Source organism: Rattus norvegicus, chromosome 1 (genome assembly GCF_036323735.1).
Source record: "Rattus norvegicus strain BN/NHsdMcwi chromosome 1, GRCr8, whole genome shotgun sequence".
NCBI classification, from domain to species: domain Eukaryota; kingdom Metazoa; phylum Chordata; class Mammalia; order Rodentia; family Muridae; genus Rattus; species Rattus norvegicus.
The window spans coordinates 219818809-219841181 of NC_086019.1; the positions used below are offsets into that span (position 1 = coordinate 219818809).

Below are 22373 nucleotides of genomic sequence, written 5' to 3' on the forward strand. Positions count from 1 at the left end.
TTTTAGGCAAATGATGGATCTAGAAAATATCATTCTTAGTGAGGAAATCCAGTCACAAAAGAACACACATGGTATGCACTCACTGATAAATGGATATTACCCCAAGTTCACAGACCATAGGAAGAAGGAAGACCAAAATATTGATGCTTCATTCCTTCTTGGAAGGGAGAAGAAAATACACACTAAAGGAAATACACAGACAAAGAATGAAGCATGGTCAGAAGGAAAGGTCATCCAGAGATTCCCCCACCTGTGGATCCATCCCACATGTAGCCACCAAACCCAGTCTCTACTGCTGATGCCAAGAAGTGCTTGTTTACAGGAGCCAGATATGTGTGTCCCCTGAGATGCTCTACTAGAACCCTACTGTTACAGATGAAGATGGTTGTAGCTAACCATTGGACTGAACCAGAGGACCCAAGTGGAAAAGTTAGAGAAAAGACTGATGGAGGTGAATAGGTTTGCAATACCATAGGAAAAACAACAGTATCAACCAACTAGATTCCACCAGAGCTCCCAGGAACTAAACTGCCAACCAATGAGTACATATGACTCCAGTCACCTATATAGCAGAAGATGGCATTGTCTGGCATCAATAGGAGGAAAAGCCTATGGCCTTGTGAAGGTTCATTTCTCGAATGTAGGGAATAGCAGGGTGTTGAGGTGGGAGTGTGTATGTGGACGTGGGAGCCTCCTCATAGAAGCAGGTGGAGGGGGAAGGGGTATGGAAGAGGAGAAAAGGGGATACCATTTGAAATTTAAATACATAAAATATACAAGGAAAGCAAAATTAAAAACAAAACAAAACAAAAACATATTCTTTGAGTTTGAGGGCTTTGTTGACTGGACTATTTACACCAATGAATACTATTTCTCTTTCCCAAGCAGAAATCATTGTTTTCTCATGGCCTCAGAAGTACATGATGGTGATTGATTATATATATAGATTGATTATATATATGTATATATATATTCCTATCAATTTTTAATTAATTTATTATATCAACATCTCTTGAAAAGTTTACTATAATAATTGGAGCTTGAGATCATGACTCATAATTCGCACAATTGTGTCTTGCAAACTTTATATGTATTTTACTTTATGTGGAAACTTAAATAAAAAGTATTCCCCCAGAGTACTGGTATAAGATAAGATACACATTCTATATTTTGGCTGATAAGACATAGCAGCAGGAAATAAAATAAATGTGTTCTGCCTTTAGAAGGAACAAAGATGAGTTCTTGGATCCTCCCAAATTCTACTTTTCATGGGTGCTCAAAATAACTGCTCATTGGATGATAAGTGCTATAGTCATGGTACTCTTCCTCTTTCAGCTGAAACTTTCTACAAATAGCCTCACAGATATACTGAAGGTGTGTTTTCATAATGACTTTATATTCAGTCAGGTTACCAATAAAGTTTAACAAACACAATGTCATAAAAAGTGCAAATAAAATGATCAAATATAGTGATATTGGTAATGTTATTTTCAAAGAAAAAGAGACTAAAATATCCAAAATATTTTCATTTTGACACTACTCTTCTTAGACAATTTTTTTCGTAGGGGAAAACTAAATAGTAAATATTGAGGAGATTGACATAGCTTCCGTTAGAGGTAGATCAATCCTCAGTTTTCTGAAAAATGACCACATTTATTTCCAAAGTGACTGTACTAACTTGCACTCCCATCTACAATGAATCAGTATTCCATTTGCTACACATTCTCACATACATGAGCAACCACTTCTGTTTTTTTGTCTTAGCCACTTTTTTCGGGTATAAAATGGAATCTCAAAATTGTTTATATTTGCCATCTGGGAAAGGTAAAAATGTTGAACATTTTCTAAAGTGTTTCTTGGGAACTTAAGAGTCCTCTAGAGAATTCTCTGTTTAGATCTATACCACACTTTTATTTTTTTTTTGTTTTTTAATGGGATATATTCTTTACTTAATTTCAAATCTTACCCCTTCCCTGATTTCCCCTCTGGAATCTCCCTATCCCTTAGCCCCTCCCCCTGCTTCTATGAGCTTGTTTCCCCACCTACCCACCCACTTTCCCCCTATCTCCACACTCTGCCATTCTCCTACTGGGGCACTTATCATTCACAGGGCCAAGGGTTTCTCTTCTCATTGATGCGCAATAAGACCATCCTCTGCTACATATGTGGCTGAGGCCATAGGTCCCTCCATGAGTACTCTTTGGTCTGTAGTTTAGCCTCTGGGAACTCTGAAGGGGTCTCGCTGTTTGATATTGTTGTTCATCCTATGGGATTAAAAACATCCTCATGTCCTTCAGTCCTTTTGCTAACTCTGTACCCCAAATTTAATTGAGTTATTTGTCTTGTTGATGTCTAGTTTCTTCAGTTCTTTATATATTTTGGATATTCTCTCCAAGATATAAAGGTGGCAAAAATCTCTTTACATTCTAGAGGCTGCCACTGGTTTTCTTTACCTTAAAGAAACTTTTTAGTTTCATGAGTTTTCCTTTGTTAATTGTCAATCTTAGTGCTTGCACGACTGGTGTTCTGGTCAGGAAGTTGTCTCTTGTGCCAAATGCATTCAAGGATATTTTCCACCTTTTCCTCTATCAGGTTCATGTTATTCAGTTTTAGGTTGAGGTCCTTGAGATATTTGAATTTGAGTTTTATGCAGCGTGTTATATATGGATCTATGTTTATTTTTCTGCATGCTGACATGCAGTTACACCATCATTTGTTGAAAATGCTTTCTATTATATATATTTCTGGCTTATAAATAATCAGATGTCCATATGTATAAAGATATGTGTTTGGAAATTACCAGAATGAACATTCTATAGCTCATCTAAATATTATATTCTTAAAGTTTTCCTCATTTTACCTTACATGTATTTAAATGTATGTCTCTGTGAGAGAGGGCTGGGAGTAAGAATGAAAATCGGTGTGGATAGGCATCTGTCATGATTACCTGGAGGACTGTAATAGGAAGAAATATTATACAGGAAACAGGATATCAATCCACCTTCAAAACCTTCAAACCCAAATTTTTCTTGCCTACAAGATGTTCAGGAATACAGATGGGCAAAATGAAGGGAACACCCAACATATGACTGCCCTAACTTGAGACCCATCCATGTGAATGATACAACCCCTAATATTTGATGCTCTGCTATGCTTGCAGGTAGGAACCTAATATAACTGTCTCCTTAGAGGTTTCACTCATACTTGGTGGAGGCAGATGTAGAGACCCACAACCAAACATTAAGCAGTAGAATAGTGGGGGTTAAAATAAGAAAGTCAGAGAAATCAAAGACACCACAAGAAGACTTACAGAGTCAACTAATCTTGTACCATGCGGACTCATAGAGTCTGGGCCATGGAGCATCCAGGAGCTGTAGCTAGACCCCCTACACATTTATAGCAAATACGCAGCTTGGTCTTCCTGTGGGTCTCCAGACAATGGAGCCAGGGCTATCTCAGTCTATGTTCTCTGTCATTTGATCCCCTTTCCCACTACTTGGACTCCCTGGTTGGACTTCAGTTGGAGAAGATGTGCCTAGTCCTGCAGGGAATAGATGCCCAGGGTGTGGTAGTACCCAATGGGGCTCCACTTCTCTGAGAAGGCGAGACAGCAATGGGGTAGTTATTTGTATGGGTGAAACTGGGAAGAAAGAAGATATGTGAGGTGAGATTGGTATACAGAGTCAATAAAATAATTAAACAAATAAGTAAATAAAATAAAAAATGTTGGTCGCTCCTTGTTCCCGACTTTTGATTCTAACCAAGTGAACCCTCATTGGGTTTTACGATGATAACAACTGACATTTTGTTTTTATAGCATGCTATTGTTTATTGAGAACCCACTAAATACCAGGTATCATACAAATATGACTGGTGATCCTTACCACCATTATTTTTTTTATTAACTTGAGTATTTCTTATATACATTTCGAGTGTTATTCCCTTTCCCGGTTTCCGGGCAAACATCCCCCTCCCCCTCCCCTTCCTTATGGGTGTTCCCCTCCCAACCCTCCCCCCATTGCCGCCCTCCCCCCCACAGTCTAGTTCACTGGGGGTTCAGTCTTAGCAGGACCCAGGGCTTCCCCTTCCACTCCTTACCACCATTATAAAGTGAATTATATACAGCAGTTTAAAGTAGGAAGGTCAAGTTTGAAGGGCAATTAACCTGTCCTTAAAAATATAGAATTTAAAACTTAACTGTTCATATACCTAATTTTTTGGTGTGTTTCTCTCAAGTTCTGTGCTGCTGATATATCTTGTTGTGTTGCCCAGGCTGATCTTGAAACATTCGGCTTAAGTGAAACTTAGCCACAGCCCCCTAAGTGCTTAGAGAACAGGCAAATGCCACTGTGCTCAACTTAGTGACACATGTTAGAAATAAAGAAAGATGTAGCTTCTTTTCCATTGACTTTTGGTTCTAACCAGGTGATTCCCTAAACGGGTTGGAGGATGATAAGATTAACATTTTAACTAAGTTTACTTGTTCAAGAATCACTTTTAAATACAACCTCATATTCTAGTCATTAAATAAAGTTTTAATATATGTATCTAGACATCCCTATGAAATGAGCAAAATTAACTGAACACAAAAGTGTAAATACATAACAAATTCATGTCATATTAGTGAAAATTTCTGACATCCACTTACAATAGACTTCTTAAGAAATGTATGAGTGTGCTTTCACTTTAAAGACTTTATATGCACCTATTTGCATAGATTTATTTTGGTGTGACAGAAAAAATATTATGTAAAAAAAGATTGAATATGATAACATAGTAAATTAAGTTTTCCACAGCTGACATATAGTTATCATAGCAATGGTATTCATGTCTTACTCTTCTGAACAAGATGATTGCATTCTGAAGGCCAAAATGCTGTTGCAGGGGTTAAGCTGTCACTTCACGTTCTTCAATTTGTTGTAGGGTGAGAAGATGTGATTCATTATAAAATTAAGATCAGATAAGCGTATCCATGTGTTTTGTATTCTAAAACCTAAAATCAAAGCTTTAACCATCATCTTGACCTTAAGACAATCTTTGTGAAGGCATTCTTCACATCCTTATTTCTCAGGCTGTAAACCAGAGGGTTCAACATCGGGATGACCATGGTGTAGAACACAGATGCGATTTTGTCAGTGTCCATGGAGTGCCTGGAGCTGGGCTGCAAGTACATAAATATGATTGTCCCATAGAAAATGGAGACAGCTGTTAAGTGTGAAGCACAAGTGGAGAGAGCTTTGCAATATCCTGCAGCTGAATGCATCTTTAGTATGTTGGTAAAAATGAACATGTAGGATAATAAGATGAGTATAAGAGCAAAAAATATATTGAAGCTGGCTACATAAACAAGAATCAGTTCATTAACATGTCTATCAGAGCAAGATATAATCATGACTGCCAGAACATCACAGAAGAAATGATGGACCACATTGGATTCACAGAAGGAAAGACTTAATGCATCCATAGTATAGATGGAAGCATTCAGAAATCCACAGATATAACAGCCAATGACTAGAGAAACACAAACACGTGTTGTCATGGTGGTGGTATAATGTAGGGGCTTACACACTGCTGCATAACGATCATAGGCCATTGAGACTAAAAGGTAGTTTTCAACGTTGGCAAAGTTTGCAAAAAAGAACATCTGAGATGCACAAGCATTGTAGGACATGATCTTGTCTCCTGTAAGGATTCCAGCTATGACCTTTGGAGTTACTGTTGAAGAGTAACAGAAGTCAACTAAGGATAGGTTACTTAGAAAAATGTACATGGGGCTGTGGAGCCGAGAATCCAAAAGAATCAACAGGATCAAACCCAGGTTTCCTACAAAGGTGATGGTATAGATGAGGAAGAAGGTGATGAGGAGGGGAAGCTGCAGTCGTTGGTTATCAGTGAGTCCTGCCAGGATGAACCATGTTCTGTTCTCCATTAGTGATACCAGTTAATCAACAGAAGGCTTTAAATGATTAAAATAAAAGTTAGTAGAATAAAGGGCTCTAGATGTGGTTTAGTGGTTCAGCTCTGGATTTCTGTTCCAAAAGACCCAGCACCTTCACAGCAGCACACAACTTTCTATAACCCTGTACCGTGGGATCATCTGTCTGACACTTTATAGACATACATATAGTCAAAGCACCTGTACACATAGAATTAATTTTTAAAACTTTAGGATTGGGGTAATAAGAGAATTGGAACCTTTGATATTGTAATTGACTTTCTACCAAAAATAGAATATATATATATATGTGCCACCTGTTAGCCACATTTAGACAGTTTAGTAACTATAAAACTTTTTTTCTTTTAGTGTGCCTTTATACCTGTTATATTTCCTGAACTGTGTGAAAGTAATGCTTCTGTTCTTACCTGCCAAACAATAGAAGAGATACAGCCTCTTTTCTGTTATTAGCATAATAATTTTGATAAATTTTTACCTCCAAGGAAATTCCCAAGCAAAAGATAAAAAATTTTTTTGCATTTTAATATAACATAACTACCACTTTCTGATCTGCATCCTGGTAAAGCTTTAACAAATTTCAAGGTAAGCATCTAAAATAACTTGACTTGATTATAATGTATAATTTTTCTTTTGTTTAACAACAATGAACTGAGTGGCATTCTATGTCAAACATTCTTTTTGGTCACTGTATAATTTTTCTCATTAAACATGAATTGACCAATTAATCCCTAACCTAACGAAGACATGCTTTTTTTTCCCCTGAATACTAGAAGAGTATGAATGAACTAATAAGCTCTGAATTGCATTTTAACATTCTTCCATACACATTCTCATACTTTTAATATAGCTTTTCTAGTTATATCGATAAGGATATATCCAGAAGCATGAAGGAATTATTAGGTCACAGAAATTTTAACTTTAATCAGTTCAGCCTTGTAATTACTATTTCTGTTGAGCTTGCAATTATGTTGGAAGAATGCTCAATGTCAGAATCAGTTTAGAAGGAAGACATATCATTTAAAACATAGTGAGTTCAAGTTCTCAGAAGAGATATATACTCGATCATCCACAAACTATCTAAAAAGCACCATACTCCTATAAATGCCATTTTGCTGTCTGCAATTTGAACACAATAATGAGGACTACTTTTTGATATTATTGCAAAAATAAGACAGCATACAGAAGGCAATATAAAGGGAGGCTATTAACATGGGTATTTGCTATGTGATAATAGTGTAGAAGGTTTTTGTTCTGGGTAAGTTTAAGTCCTTAAATTCTTTCTCCAAATTTCCCTTTCTTCATTTTGGCCACTAGCATTGCTTGTGCTTTCTCAAGGTGCTCGGTTTGTTTTCACCCTAGGACTAAGGATACTGATCATGATATTTTTGTATGGACCATTCTTTTCAAAAGTTTCATTATTATAATCCTCAATTTTGATAAAACATTTTCTTTCTTTAATTTTTGTTTTTTGTTTTTGTATTTTTCTCAGAATATCAACCAACAGAGGGGAACCGAGACTAATATAGCCCTAGGACTAATAGTCCTAGGTTATGTACTGTGATATATGTAGTTCTTTCAGTCTGATAATACTTCAACTTTCTTGTTTGCCTTACCATATTTGGAAGGACATCTACTCCAAGTAACTATTATTTGCTATCATCATTTTGCTGAACTTTTGTCCACATTATCTATATATTATAACTTGAATACATTTAAATGTCCAATCATTCATAGGAAATGTAGATTCTAAGAAATTACATGAAAATCTCAATTTTTGAAAATACCATGAGAAACATTCAGGTAAAAGAGGTACAGATTCTGTCTAATCATGAACCTGATCTGAGGACATAAATTTTTAAATGTGATTGAGAGAGTATTCATTTATGCCTAAGCCTTCATCAATGTACACAAAGATCAGCTTATTTTTGAGGTCTTCATCTCTCTGGGTTACTTATTCTATCCATTAATTGAGTGAAGTATACATTTAACAACATAAAGTTACATCAACTAAATTATATTTTCTACTCTTTCGGAGAAAAAAATTTTAATTTTTGAATAATCAAAGTTCCTGCAATTTTGACACATACTTTGACTTAGCATCTCAAAACTAGTTTTAGAAGAATAACCTTTAGTATTTAAACTGTTTTAGACAACAAAACTATTTTTAAACAACTGTTTTCAAGTAACTTCAGTAAGTATACACAGCCCATTTATTTTATGAAGTTATACTTCACAGTGATTTGTAAATAGGCAGTTTAAAGTGGGGGTAATATTTAACCCAGAATAGTTACTTTAAAATCTTAAAATTGTTCTGTGTGATATTTCTTGAATCTTCGTCCAGCTGGATGTTCTTAGTAAATAGTCAATATTTCTAAAGCAAGAGATGAGGGCAGAACTTCCACACAGACAAAGTACTGAATTCACAATATGTTTTCCCTCTTCCCTTGGAAGATTCACTTACCTCCTTACCAGAAAAGTGTATTGCAGGAATATAAGAAAAGATTACTTCTCTCCCATAGTTCTCAGGTTATGTCTGTATACAAAAAACAGGAATCTGTAAGGAAACCCATGACAAACTTTCCACATTAAAGTCAATCAATGTGGCTTTTAACTTTTGAGTGTTTTTTCCCACCTTTGCCGGCTCATACCTAATATTCATGTTAGTTCTAAGACCTGAATGTGATAACAATGAGTGTCATTAATAAAATAAATAATCTCTAATGGAGAATGACATGCATTGTGTCCCCTCACTTATCACATTGGAATTTCAGAGGTTAGTACATGGAGATGTGAGGAGAATTATAGACAATCAGAGAGTTCTGGAGATTCCCCCAGAGTATAGCTGAAGATTGTTATACTGTCTTCTTAGGGGAAAAGGGCAATTAACCAGCCATGGAGACAAAGCTTCCTTTTGCATCAGAGAAGTTAAAGTTCATTTTTAACAGATACATGGAAACAAAAAAGTCTTACATGTTAATGAGGTGCTATACAATGTTTCTATACATAATGTATATAGAAAACGTTCAAATTATGTCAAATACACCTGTCTTCACAATCACTAAATAGTATTTGTGGTAAAAACTTAAAAATCCTTCTTTCTAGCAATTTATAAATTTATTCTAGCCTATCTAAAACTATACTACATTATTTACATCTATAGTAACTCTTGTCCAATAAAACATCTGAACTTTCTGCTCCTAGCTAACTGTAATTTCCTAAAATACCTAAATTGACCGTCCTTGATGAGCTGTCCATTCTAGAACAATACATAATGTTCTGTGTTAATTTTTACAAAAATATCTACATATTTCTACTGACCAGTAGTTACATTTACTAAATTTTTCTTCATATGTATGTGTATGTGTTTGTTTCATATACTAGATTATGTTGTTAGTGTGTAGAAGTCTGAGAATAGCTTACAGAAGTCAGTTTTCTCCTTCCCTCATGTGGGATCTAGGATTTGATTACAGATCATCAGACTTCCACAGAAGCTTCTTTACCTATTGAGCTATCTCACCCATCCTCATTTATTAATCATTTATTGTTGAGTTTTGTAATTACTTTTATAGTCTGAAAATGAACCCCTTTGCAGATACATAATTTTGGTTAGTTTTTGTCCAATAGTGCAATTGTTTCTTTTTATTCGATGGACTATACATTTTAAAATGCTGTTTTTTCTACTTTGAGACAATCATATTTTTTTAATTTTGTTTCTATTTGTTTATGTCTTCTTTGTGGTCTTCTGTAAAACAAGGAGAAAAAATTCTCTACATCCCTTGTCATGCAATGCCTTCAATTGTTTTCCATATATTTCCCTCTAGTATTTTCATAGTTTGCGTTTTTAACTTCGTTCTGTTATTTATTTATTTATTTATTTATTTATTTATTTATTTATTTATTACTTTTTGTTTTTAAATTTGCATACTATTTATTAATTTCATTTTTTGTTCCTTTCTTTTTTCTCTCTTTCTTTCTTTCTTTCTTTCTTTCTTTCTTTCTTTCTTTCTTTCTTTCTTTCTTTCTCTCTTTTTTAACAAAACAGCAAACAACTTATTACAGAAGCTATGATGATGATGGTTTCGTTGCCTTTCCGGGCTTTGATCTTCTGCATATAGAACTCCAGCTCCTTGCCTTCAAGCACCTAGCCATCTGCTCTGCCATACTGGTCTTGCGGCAACACAGGCGAGAAGCTTGCCTTGCTGGAACTGCTTCTCCAGAGGACTGCTGAATTTGGCATTGTTTTTCCTTTTGTCATATGTCTTTTGAATTTTCTTTGATCGTTTTTTTGCTTGAAATCCTTTCCTCCTCAGGAGTCAGCTTGGCCCCCTCCTTGCAGCCCAGGGGCAGTGCATAGTGAGATTTGTACCACTATCCGTATGGTGTGCTGTCAATAACCACAATGCACTTCTTCACCTGGGACTTGGTGAGGACAAGCTCACTATTGGATGCATTTTAGACAACAATGATCCTTGTTTTGCGAGTACAACCCTCAGAGCCCCAGGAAAAGTTCCGCACATCCAATTCCAGACCAAGGCACTTTTTATTGCCTCCTTGAACTCCGACTGTGTGTATGAGGAAAGGACCAATCTTAGTGTTGGCAGCTGGCTGCCCCAGCTCAGAATTCTGCTTCTTGTGGCAGGGCCTTGTGGCGCTTGTGCCACTTTTCCTGAGAGATGCCCATCGTTTGGCGCTGGCTGGAAAGAATTGTTTTTTTAATTGCTTAGTTTACTTATTTTCATTTCAAATGTTATCCCCCTTTCCAGTTTCCCTCTGCAAACTCCTATCATATCCTTTTTCCCCCTGCTTCTATGAGGGTACTACCCCATCCACCCACCCACTCCTGTCTCACCACCTTAGCATTCTCCTAAGCTGGGGCATCAAGCCATCCCTGCATGAAGGGCCTCCTCTCCCACTAATGACAGATAAGGCTGGAGTCATGGATCCCTAAATGTGTGTTCTTTAGCTGGTGGTTTAGTCCCTGGGAGCTCTGGGGGGAGCGGTGTCTGTTTGGTTGATATTGTTGTTCTTCCTATGGGGTTTAGCTATTTCAGTCCTTCCCCTAACTGCTCCATTGGGGTCCCTGTGCCCAGTTACATGGTAGGCACCAAGCATACTCATCTGCATTGGTCAGGCTCTGGCAGAGCCTCTCAAAGAACAGCCTTACCATGTGCCTGTCAGCAAGCACTTCTTGGCATCAGCAATAGTGTCTGAATTTGGTGTCTGCAAATGGGATGGATCATAAGGTGGGGCAGATTGGATGACTATTCCTTCAGTCTCCGCTCTACGTTTTGTCCCTGCATTTCCTTTAGACAGGAGCAATTCTGGGTTAAAATTTTTGAAGTGAATGTGTGGTTCCATTCTTCAATGGAGGGCTGTGCCTAACCTCTGGATATGGTCTCTGCATGAAGTTGCTCTCCTTGTTGGCTATTTTAGCTAATGTCATCTAATTTGGGTCCTGAGAGTCTCTTGCTGTTATGGCATCTGGGATTTTCTGGCGACTACTTCCAGTTTTCCTTCCCCCATGGTTACAAACTTCTGTTCAATTTTCTGACCCTTTGTACATCTCCCCAATTTGATCTCCTTCTGATCTTTCTCCCTCCCAGATCCATCTCACCTTCTACTTCCCAGAGATTATTCTCTTTCCCCTACTGAGTAGTTATTGTTGCATTCACACTTTGGTGGGATTTCCTTTCTTCTTGAGTTTCATGTGGTCTGTGAGTTTTATTGTGGGTATTCCAAGATTTTTTTTTAGTTAATACCCACTTATCAGTGAGTACATACCATGTGTGTTTTAGTGTAATTGGGTTACCTCACTTAGGATATTTTCTAGTTCCATCCATTTGCCTATGAATTTCTTGAAGTCATTATTTTTGATAACTGAGCAGTACCCAACTATATATGTACCACATTTTCTGTATAAATTCCTGTGTTGAGGGACATCTGGGTTGCTTCCAGCTTCTGGCTATTAAAATTAAGGCTGCTATGAACATGGTAGAGCATGTGTCCTTTTTACATGTTGGAACACATTTTGGGAGTGCTATATCTGGGTTCTCAGGTAGGAACCTCCAGAATGATTTCCAGAGTGGTTGTACCAGCTTTCAATCCTACCAGAAATGGATGATTATTCATCTTTCAGTACATCTTCAAGTACTGTCACCTGAATTTTTGATCTTAGCCATTATGACTGGTGTGAAGTAGTATCTCAGAGTCATTTTGATTTGCTTTTCCTGGATGACTACAGATGTTGAATATTTATTTAGGTGCTTCTTGGCCAATCAATATTCCTCAGTTGAAAATTATTTCTTTAGTTCTGTACACCATTTTTATTTTTATTTTTATTATCATTATTATTTATTCAGCTATGGCTGGGCTAACAAATCAGGAGACTACCATTACATTGGTGTTCATTTCTCACAAAGAAAGAGACTTTGAAGATCATGCTAAAAAGGACCCCATTGGTCAAGATACTGAGAACAAGGGGTAAAAACATAATCATTTACTTTGGTTTTGTGTAGGAAAATATTATTATTTCCTTGTGACAAGATGGTGACCATTGTCAAGGGATCTGATTTAAGTACATCTGTTTAATTTATACCTTACATATTGTACACATAACAATGCCACTCTACCAAGATGCAGGAATTACAGTATAGCTCTAATAAATATATAAATAGCAAACCTCGCATGTGTTTGTATTTACCTACATGCAGAGTAAGGATTAGCAACTTATGATTAGTATACTTTTTGTTAATTACATACTTTACATATCAAATACTACTCTGAAATCATAAATGTGACAAAATTCATATCCTAGCAGCTGATTCATAACATTTTATTGAATACATGCATGCATTGTGTTGGAACATAAATTTTTATTGGATTTTTATTTACATTTCAGTCACTATCCTTTTTCTCAGTGTCTCACCCATAAAAGCCTATCACATCCCCCCTCCACCTTCTTCTATGAGGGTGTTCATCCCAAAACCACCAATCCCTTGCTGCCTCCCAAATCTGACATTGCCCTACATTGGGGGGGGTCCAGTCTTGGCAGGAGCAAGGGCTTCTCCTCTCATTGGTTCCCAACAAGGTTATCATCTGCCTACATATGCAGCTGGAGCCAGGACTACTCCTGTATACTCTATGGGTGGTGGTTTAGTCACTGGGAGCTCTGGTTTTTTGGTATTGATCTCATGAGGTTGCAAGTGCCTTCAGCTCCTTTAATCCTTTCTAAACTCCTCCAGTGGGGACCTGGTTCTCTGTTCAATGGTTGGCTGCTAACATTTACCTCTGTATTTATCATCCTCTGGCTGAGTCTCTCAGGAGACAGCTATATCAGGTGCCTGCCAGCATGCACATTCTGGCATCAGCAATATTGTCTGTCTTTGGTGGCTTATTAGTGAGTGCATACCATGTGTGTTTTATTTAGTGATTAGCTTACTTCACTCAGGATGATATTTTCAAGTTCCATCTATTTGCCTATGAATTTCATGAATAGCTGAATAGTACTCCATTGTGTAAATGTACATTTTCTGTAGTCGTTCCTGTTTTGAAATACATCTGGGTCCTTTCCAGCTTCTGAATACTTTAAATAAGGCTGCTATGAACATAGTGAAGCATGTGTCCTAGTTATATGTTGGAGCATCTTTTTGATATATGCTCAGGATTGGTATAGCTGGGTCCTCAGGTAGTACTATGTCCAATTTTCTGATGAATGTCCAGAATGATTTCCAGAGTGTTTATACTAGCTTGCAATCCTGCCAAAAATGTAAGAGTGTTTCTCTTTCTCCATATTCTCTGCAGCATCTGTTGCCACCTGATATTTTTCACTTTAGCCATTCTGACTGTTGCGAGGTGGAATATCAGGGTTCTTGGGATTTGCATTTCTCTGATTACTAAGGATTTCTTTCCATACTTTTCATCCATTTCATATCTCCCGGTGAGAATTCTTTGTTTAACTCTGTACTCCATTTCTTAATAGGGTTATTTGGCTCTCTAGAGTCTAACTTCTTGAGTTCTTTGTATATATTGGATATTAGCCCACTATCTGATGCAGGATTGATAACGATCTTTTCGCAATCTGTCAGTTGCTCTTTTGTCCTATTGACAGTATCCTTTACCTTACAGAAGTGTTGCAGTTTTATGAGGTCCCATTTGTCGATTCTTGATCTTAGAGCATAAGCCATTGGTGTTATGTTCAGGAAAATTTCCCCAGTGCCCATGTATTGGAGGCTCTTCCACACTTTTTTCTTCTACTAGTGTGAGTGTATCTGGTTTTCTGTGGAGGACCTTGATCCACTGGGACTTTAGTTTTTTACAGGGCCTAAGAACGAACCAATTTATAATCTTCTACATGCTGACCTCTAGTTGAACCAGCACCACTTGTTGAAAATTCTATCTTTTTTTCCACTGGATGGTTTTAGATTCTTTGTCAAAGACCAAGTGACCATAGGTATGTGGGTTCATATCTAGGTCTTCAATTCTATTCCACTAATCTACCTGCCAGTTTCTGTACCAATACAACACAGTATTTTATCACTGAGGTCAGGGATGGTGATTCTCTCAGAAGTTTTTCATTATTTAAGATAGTTTTGCTATCCTGGGTTTTTGTTATACCAAATGAATTTGCAAATTGCCTTCTAACTATATGATTAATTGAGTTGTAATTTTAATGGATTTTGCTTTGAATCTTTAGATTGGTTGTGAAAAAATGGCCATTTTTATTATATTAATTCTGCATATATATATATGAGCATGGGAGGTCTTTCCATATTCTGATATCTTCTTCAATTTCTTTCTTCAGGGACTTAAAGTTCTTGTCATACAAATCTATCACTAGCTTGGTTAGCATCACAGCGAGGTATTTTTCTTATTTTTGACCATTGTGAAGGGTGTTATTTCCCAAACTTCTTTCTCAACCTGTTTATCCTTTGAGTAGAGGAAGGCTCCTGATTTCTTAGACTTAATTTTATATCTAGACACTTTCCTGAAGTTGTTTATCAGGCTTAATATTTCTCTGATGGAACTTTTGTGGTCACTTAAATATACTACCATATCTTCCTGTCTAATTTTTATCCCTTTGATGTTCTTTTGTTGTCTGATTGCTCTGGCTAGAACTTTGGGTCCTATATTGAGTAAGTAAGGAGAGAATGGGCAGCCTTGTCTAGTCCCTGGTTTTAGTGGGATTTCTTCAAGTTTCTCTCCATTTAGCTTGATGCTAGCTACTGGTTTACTATCTGTTGCTGCTACCATGTTCAGTTATGTGCCTTGAATTCCTGATCGTTCCCAGAATTTTAACATGAAGTAGTGTTGAATTTTGTCAAATGCTTTCTCAGCATCTAAAGAGATGATCATGTGTTTTTTTTCTTTGAGTTTGTTTACATAGTGGTTTACTTTGATGGATTTTTATATCTTGAACCATTGCTGCATCCACGCTAAGAAGCCTACTTGATCATTTCGATGTGTTCTTGGAATGGTTTACAAGAATTTTATTGAGTATTTTTGCATAGGTATTCATAAGGGAAATGGATCTCAAATTGTCTTTGTAGAGTGTTTGTGTGGTTTAGATATAAGAATAATTGTGGCTTCATAAGAAGCAGTTTGGTAGTGTTCCTTCAGTTTGTATTTTGTGGAATAGTTTGAAGAGAATTGGTATTTGGTCTTCTTTGAAGGTCTGATAGAATTCTGTACTAAACCCTTCTTGTCCTGGGCTTTTTTTTTTGTTGGGAGTGTTTTCTTTAGCAACTATGGGACTGTTTAGATGATTATCTTATCCTTATTTAAATTTGGTGCCTGGTATATGTCTAGAAAATTATTTCATCCAGATATTTAGTTTTGTGGAATATAGGCTTTTGTAGTAGGATCTCATGTTTTGTTTTGTTTTGTTTTTTTCAATTTCCTCACATTCCGCTGTTACATCTCCCTTTTCACTTCTGATTTGTTAATTTGAATACTGTCTCTGTGCCCTCTGGTTTGTCTGACTAAGAGTTTATCTATCTTGTTGATTTTCTCAAAGAACCAGCTCCTGGTTTTGTTGATTCTTTGTATAGTCCTTTTTGTTTCTACTTGGTTGATTTTAGCCCTCAGTTTGATTATTTCCTGCCATCTACTCCTCTTGAATGTATTTTCTTTCTTCTGTTCTAGAACTTTTAGGTGTGCTGTCAAGGTGCAAGTGTATGCAAAAACCATAGGCTTTCATGTTACTCTTTTATACAACCTTCATTTAGCTGAGACTCCCTCTGTTACATCATTCTCCATCTCTGACTAAACCTTCATGATCTCTAGTGGATCCAGTTTGCTCTAAATAATAGCTATTTCCATAGATCATTAGTGTACATTACATACAATTTATTTGAGTACTTTGTTCTTTCTTTTCTTCAATCAGCTGAGAACATTAAGGTTTTCATTCCATTACCTGTTTATTGTGAATATCATGGCAGGCACTGTGTAGTACCATGGTTTGCTGTTTTTCTTCCTTCTAAACTGATATAACTTCTTTTAAAATTTTGCTCAGTTCCAGGGAATGAAATGCTCTCTATAATTATGTAGATTGCTTTTATTAATCTATACATTTTACCAGAAGTATGCAATGATTGTCTTTCTCCTGGTCTTTAATAGAGTATGTTCTGTATAAAGGCGATAGCCACTTGTACTACAGACTATAGAGTGCCAGGAATATACACTGATGAAGCTGTGCACAGATTTCACATTCTTATCACCCTGTACAAAGGTCAAGTCCGAGTGTATCAAGGATATCCACAGAGAACCAGATATACTGAAACTTATAAAGGAAAAGGTGGGGAAGAGTCTTGAACATGTGGGCACTGGGGAAAATTCTCTGAACACTACACCAATGGTTTATGCTCTAAGGTCAAGAATCAACGAATGGCACCTCATAAAACTGCAAAGCTTCTGTAAGGCAAAGGACAGTGTCATTAGCATAAAACAACAACCAATTGGGAAAAGTTCTTTATTAATCCTCCATCTGATAGAGGGCTAATATCTAAAATCTACAAAGAATTCATGTTAAACTCCACAGAGCTCAAATAACCCTATTGAAAATGGGGTACAACAATAAGAACTTCAAGACTCTGAAGAAAGAAATTGAAGAAGACCTCAGAAGATGGAAAGATCTCCCATGCTCATGGATGGCAGGATTAATATAGTAAAAAGGGCCATTTTACCAAAGTGATCTACAGATTCAATGCAATCCCCATCAAAATACCAATCCATTTCTTCAAAGAGTTAGACAGAACAATTTGCAAATTCATCTGGAATAACAAAAAACCCAGGATAGCTAAAACTATCCTCAACAATAAAAGGACTTCAGGGGGAATCACTATTCCTGAACTCAAGCAGTATTACAGAGCAATAGTGATAAAAACTGCATGGTATTGGTACAGAGACAGACAGACAGACCAATGGAACAGAATTGAAGACCCAGAAATGAACCCACACACCTATGGTCACTTGATTTTTGACAAAGGAGCCAAAACCATCAAATGGAAAAAAGACCGCATATTCAGCGAATGGTGCTGGTTCAACTGGAGGTCAACATGTAGAAGAATGCAGATCGATCCATGCTTATCACCCTTTACAAAGCTTAAGTCCAAGTGGATCAAGGACCTACATATCAAACCAGATACACTCAAACTAATAGAAGAAAAACTAGGGCAGCATCTGGAACACATGAGCACTGGGAAACATTTCCTGAACAAAACACCAGTGGCTTATGCTCTAAGATCAAGAATCAACAAATGGGATCTCATAAAACTGCAAAGCTTCTGTAAGGCAAAGGACACTGTGGTTAGGACAAAACGGCAACCAACAGATTGGGAAAAGATCTTTACCAATCCTACAACAGATAGAGGCCTTATATCCAAAATATACAAAGAACTCAAGAAGTTAGACCGCAGGGAGACAAATAACCCTATTAAAAATGGGGTTCAGAGCTAAACAAAGAATTCACAGCTGAGGAATGCCGAATGGCTGAGAAACACCTAAAGAAATGTTCAACATCTTTAGTCATAAGGGAAATGCAAATCAAAACAACCCTGAGATTTCACCTCACACCAGTGAGAATGGCTAAGATCAAAAACTCAGGTGACAGCAAATGCTGGCGAGGATGTGGAGAAAGAGGAACACTCCTCCATTGTTGGTGGAATTGCAGACTGGTACAACCATTCTGGAAACCAGTCTGGAGGTTCCTCAGAAAATTGGACATTGAACTGCCTGAGGATCCAGCTATACCTCTCTTGGGCATATACCCAAAAGATGCCCCAACATATAAAAAAGACACATACTCCACTATGTTCATAGCAGCCTTATTTATAATAGCCAGAAGCTGGAAGGAACCCAGATGCCCTTCAACAGAGGAATGGATACAGAAAATGTGGTACATCTACACAATGGAATATTACTCAGCTATCAAAAACAATGACTTTATGAAATTCGTAGGCAAATGGTTGGAACTGGAAAATATCATCCTGAGTGAGGTAACCCAATCACAGAAAAACACACATGGTATGCACTCATTGATAAGTGGTTATTATCCCAAATGCTTGAATTACCCTAGATGCACAGAACACATGAAACTCAAGACGGATGATCAAAATGTGAATGCTTCACTCTTTCTTTATAAGGGGAACAAGAATACCCTTGGCAGGGAATAGAGAGGCAAAGATTAAAACAGATACAGAAGGAACACCCATTCAGAGCCTGCCCCATATGTGGCCCATACATATACAGCCATCCAATTAGACAAGATTGATGAAGCAAAGAAGTGCAGGCCGACAGGAGCCGGATGTTGATCTCTCCTGAGAGAGACAGCCAGAATACAGCAAATACAGAAGCGAATGCCAGCAGCAAACCACTGAACTGAGAACGGGACCCCTGTTGAAGGAATCAGAGAAAGAACTGGAAGAGCTTGAAGGGGCTCGAGACCCCATATGTACAACAATGCCAAGCAACCAGAGCTTCCAGGGACTAAGCCAATAGTGGAAGGGGAAACCCTGGGTCCTGCTAAGACTGAACCCCCAGTGAACTAGATTGTTGGGGGGAGGGTGGCAATGGGGGGAGGATGGGGAGGGGAACACCCATAAAGAAGGGGAGGGGGAGGGATTAGGGGGATGTTTGCCCGGAAACCGGGAAAGGGAATAACACTCGAAATGTAAATAAGAAATACTCAAGTTAATAATAATAAAAAAATGGGGTACAAAGTGAAACAGAATTCTCAGCTGAGGAATATCAAATAGCTAATGTAATTTTCAACATCATTAGTCTTCAGCGAAATGCAAATCAAAACATCACTGAGATTGCACCTCATGCCATCAGAATGGCTAAGACCAAAAACTCAGTTGAAAAGAGATACTGTTAAGGATGTGGAGAAAGAGGAACATTCCTCCATTTTTTTGGTGGGATTCGAAGCCCATACAACCACTCTGGAAATCAGTCTTGAGTTTCCTCAGAAAATTGGACAATATAATACCTGAGGGCCCAGATATACCACTCCTGGGCATATATCCAAATGATGCTTCAATATAAAACAAGGACACATGCTCCATTATGTTCATAGCAGCCTTATTTATAATAGCCAGAAGCTGAAAAGCACCCAGATGTCCTTCAACAGAGGAATGGATACAGATAATTTGGTACATTTACATAATAGTGTATTACTGTGCTATTAAAAGCAATGACTTAATGAAATTCATAGGCAAATGAATGGAACTATAAAATATTGTCCTGAGTGAGGTAACCAAAATACAAATGAACACACATGGCATGCAGTCACTGATAAATGGATACTAGCCCAAAAGCTAATATTACACAAGATATAATCCAGAGAGCACATGAAGATCAAGGAGAGTGATCAAAGTGCAGATGCTTCAGTCCTTCTTAATAGGGGAATCAAAAATATTTATAGGAGGAGATATAGAAACAAAGTTTGAAGTCAAGACTGAAGAAATGGCTTTTCAGTGTCTGCCCCACCTGGGGATCCAGTCCATATACATACAATCACCAATCCCAGACAATATTGTTGATGCTGAAGAGTTCATACTGATAAAAGTCTGATATAGCTGTCCCCTGAGAAGCTCTACCAGACTATGAAAAACCCAGAGGTGAATGCCAGCAGGCAATATTTGAACTGATAATAGTGGTCCCCATTGATGAGTTAGAGAAAGGATTATAGGAGCTGAAGAGGCTTGCAACCCCATAAAACAATAATACCAACCAACCTGAGCTCCAAGAGTACAAAGACTACACATAGACAGACCCATTACTCCAGTTGCATATGTGTCAGAAGACCCCTTGTTGGGGCCAATGGGAGGAGAAACCTTGGTCCTATCAAGGCTGGGCCCCCCCCTGTGTAGGGGAATCTGAGGGCAAGTAGGAGGAAAGGAGTAGATGATTGAGTGGGGGAACACTGTCATGGAAGAAGGGCAAGGGGGTTACAATAAGGGGTTTATTGACAGGAAACCAGAAAGGGGCATAACATTTGAAATGTAAATTAAATATATCCAATAAAAATAAAATAGAAACAAAAATGCTGTATTTGTGATGGAACACTGAGCTGGTACCCTGTCTCAGCACCTGATTGAAACAGTCTAAGATCCCAAGTATATCCACATGTCCAATCCTGGTTTCAACACATGGAGGTAAATTTAATTTTTAGGGGGATGTACCATCCCCTTGTTTTAGAATTAGAACCTTCACAATGGGCATCTGTGACATGCATATTATTAGCAGGATGGGAGGTATTATAAGTCAAACAACACAGTGCATTAGGTGATAAAATTCTGAAGAAGAGAGGAAAGGGGCCAGGCAAGAAAGCTAGGGGGTGGCCTGTTGAGAGCTGATGGAACAACCAGATCAGGTGACAAATAGCATTCAGTCACACAGCTAAATGAGGCAGCTTTCTTGGATTGAAAAGGCCAGTGCAAGCTTTGTACCTGTGAAACAGAAAGTCAAGCAGAGGGGCAGCTGGAGTCTGTTACCGGCTGTCTCTCTGGACTTAGATTCTCCCTTAATGAGTACCTCCCTTCAGTGTCAGCTTGGTGGCTCTGCCTCTCAAGAGACCCAGCCTCTGAAGGACACTAGGTTTCCAGTAAGAACTAATAACAAAAGGATGGAGAGCTGGTTAGGACCTGGGTGCTAGATGCCAAGCAGCTGACAAAAGAAATGTATGGCTCATAACCTTTAGGGGGGAAGTTTCTTCCAGGCTGTCATACACGGCTAGCAACCTTGAGTCAAGGGACCAGGAGAAAATAGCATCTGGGTATTGAAGGACGCTTGCCCAGGGGGGTGTGATCCAATTGAAGCCTCAGGTATCAGAAAGTAAGCTATAGTTAGAGATAACTGGTTATAAGGACTCTTTCTGCTGCTGTTCCTGAGGCAGGAGTCCACAGTTGAGCAGGCTTCCTGCCTCTTACATCCAATAAAGAAATTTCTAACACAGGAGTACTGATCTTTAATAGAAGTATAGCCCTTCCTAAGCCTCTGAATTCCAGGACTTCAGTAGCAATCCTTCACCAAGCTGTCTCACTGGGTTAGAGGGCCATAGAAAAGAAAACATTGATCCTGACCTTGTCTACTGCCTCCAGTTGGAGTAGGCTGAATAGCCGGTACCAAGACTTTCTCTTCTTATCATCCTAGAGTAAAGCCCATTCTGTCTGACCAAACAATATTCCTCGAAGTCTGCTGCAGACTCTTTCTGAAACTACTTTAGAGGTTCCCATGCACCACAACCTGGGGCATTTTGACCACAGGGGCAGGAACTGACTGTTGTAGGGATAGGATCAGAGGCACTCTCTATGTCAATGATGGCTAATGGGAAAGGTGACAATGCTAGAGATCTACTCCTCTCTTGGAATAGGGCCAACAGATAAGGCAGGCTCCCTCAAAGAACTTCTCTTAATGAACACTCTCCTTCTGTGAGCAAGTGTTGAAGGTCTGGCCACTGAAGGCAGCTACTGGAATTTTTTTCAGGGCCAGAAGTCTCATAATAGTCTTTAAACTAATCACTAACTTCATGCTATCTTCTTGCTGTCAAAGCATCAGCCTTGAAACTCCTCTTATGCCAACTTGGCCTGAACTATACCACTGCCCATGCACAGCCTGCAGCTTGCTTGCTAGCAGGCCTCCACACTTGCCACCCTCATCCCCACACTTTCTCACTCTGTGCTGTCCCTTCCTTAGAAGCTGTGAATGTCTAAGCAACAGGGAGATCCTTTCTTCAGGATCCAAGGCAAAGCTTTCAGGTTCTTGTTAATGCCTGCTTCAGGCAGGGTCACTCGCTAACTTGGAGTCCTTCATACACATGTGTGATGAATTGTTAACAGCAGCTAGACTGGACAAGGGGAGCAAAGGGAGGGGCATCTCTCCTTGGAAAGGAGGCTCAGGGGAGAAATACAAAACTCCCTGG

General features: G+C 38.2%; 1 protein-coding gene and 1 pseudogene across 2 annotated transcripts; both read right to left on the bottom strand.

Moving 5' to 3' along the window:
• Positions 1-5014: 5014 nt before the first annotated feature.
• On the bottom strand, positions 5015-8655 carry Or5b106 (olfactory receptor family 5 subfamily B member 106). Of its 2 annotated transcripts, XM_017589524.2 has the most exons (3): positions 8644-8655; positions 6643-6654; positions 5015-5923 (listed from the first exon to the last, which is right to left on the bottom strand). In XM_017589524.2, the coding sequence occupies exons 1-3, from the start codon at positions 8653-8655 to the stop codon at positions 5015-5017; spliced, it is 933 nt and encodes a 310-aa protein (XP_017445013.1). The 2 variants fall into 2 exon arrangements, with proteins under 2 accessions (XP_017445013.1, NP_001000755.1); NM_001000755.1 differs by lacking the exons at positions 6643-6654; positions 8644-8655 and having other exon boundaries at positions 5015-5929.
• Positions 8656-9986: 1331 nt separating this feature from the next.
• Rps8-ps11 (ribosomal protein S8, pseudogene 11) lies at positions 9987-10637 on the bottom strand (annotated as a pseudogene).
• Positions 10638-22373: the final 11736 nt, after the last annotated feature.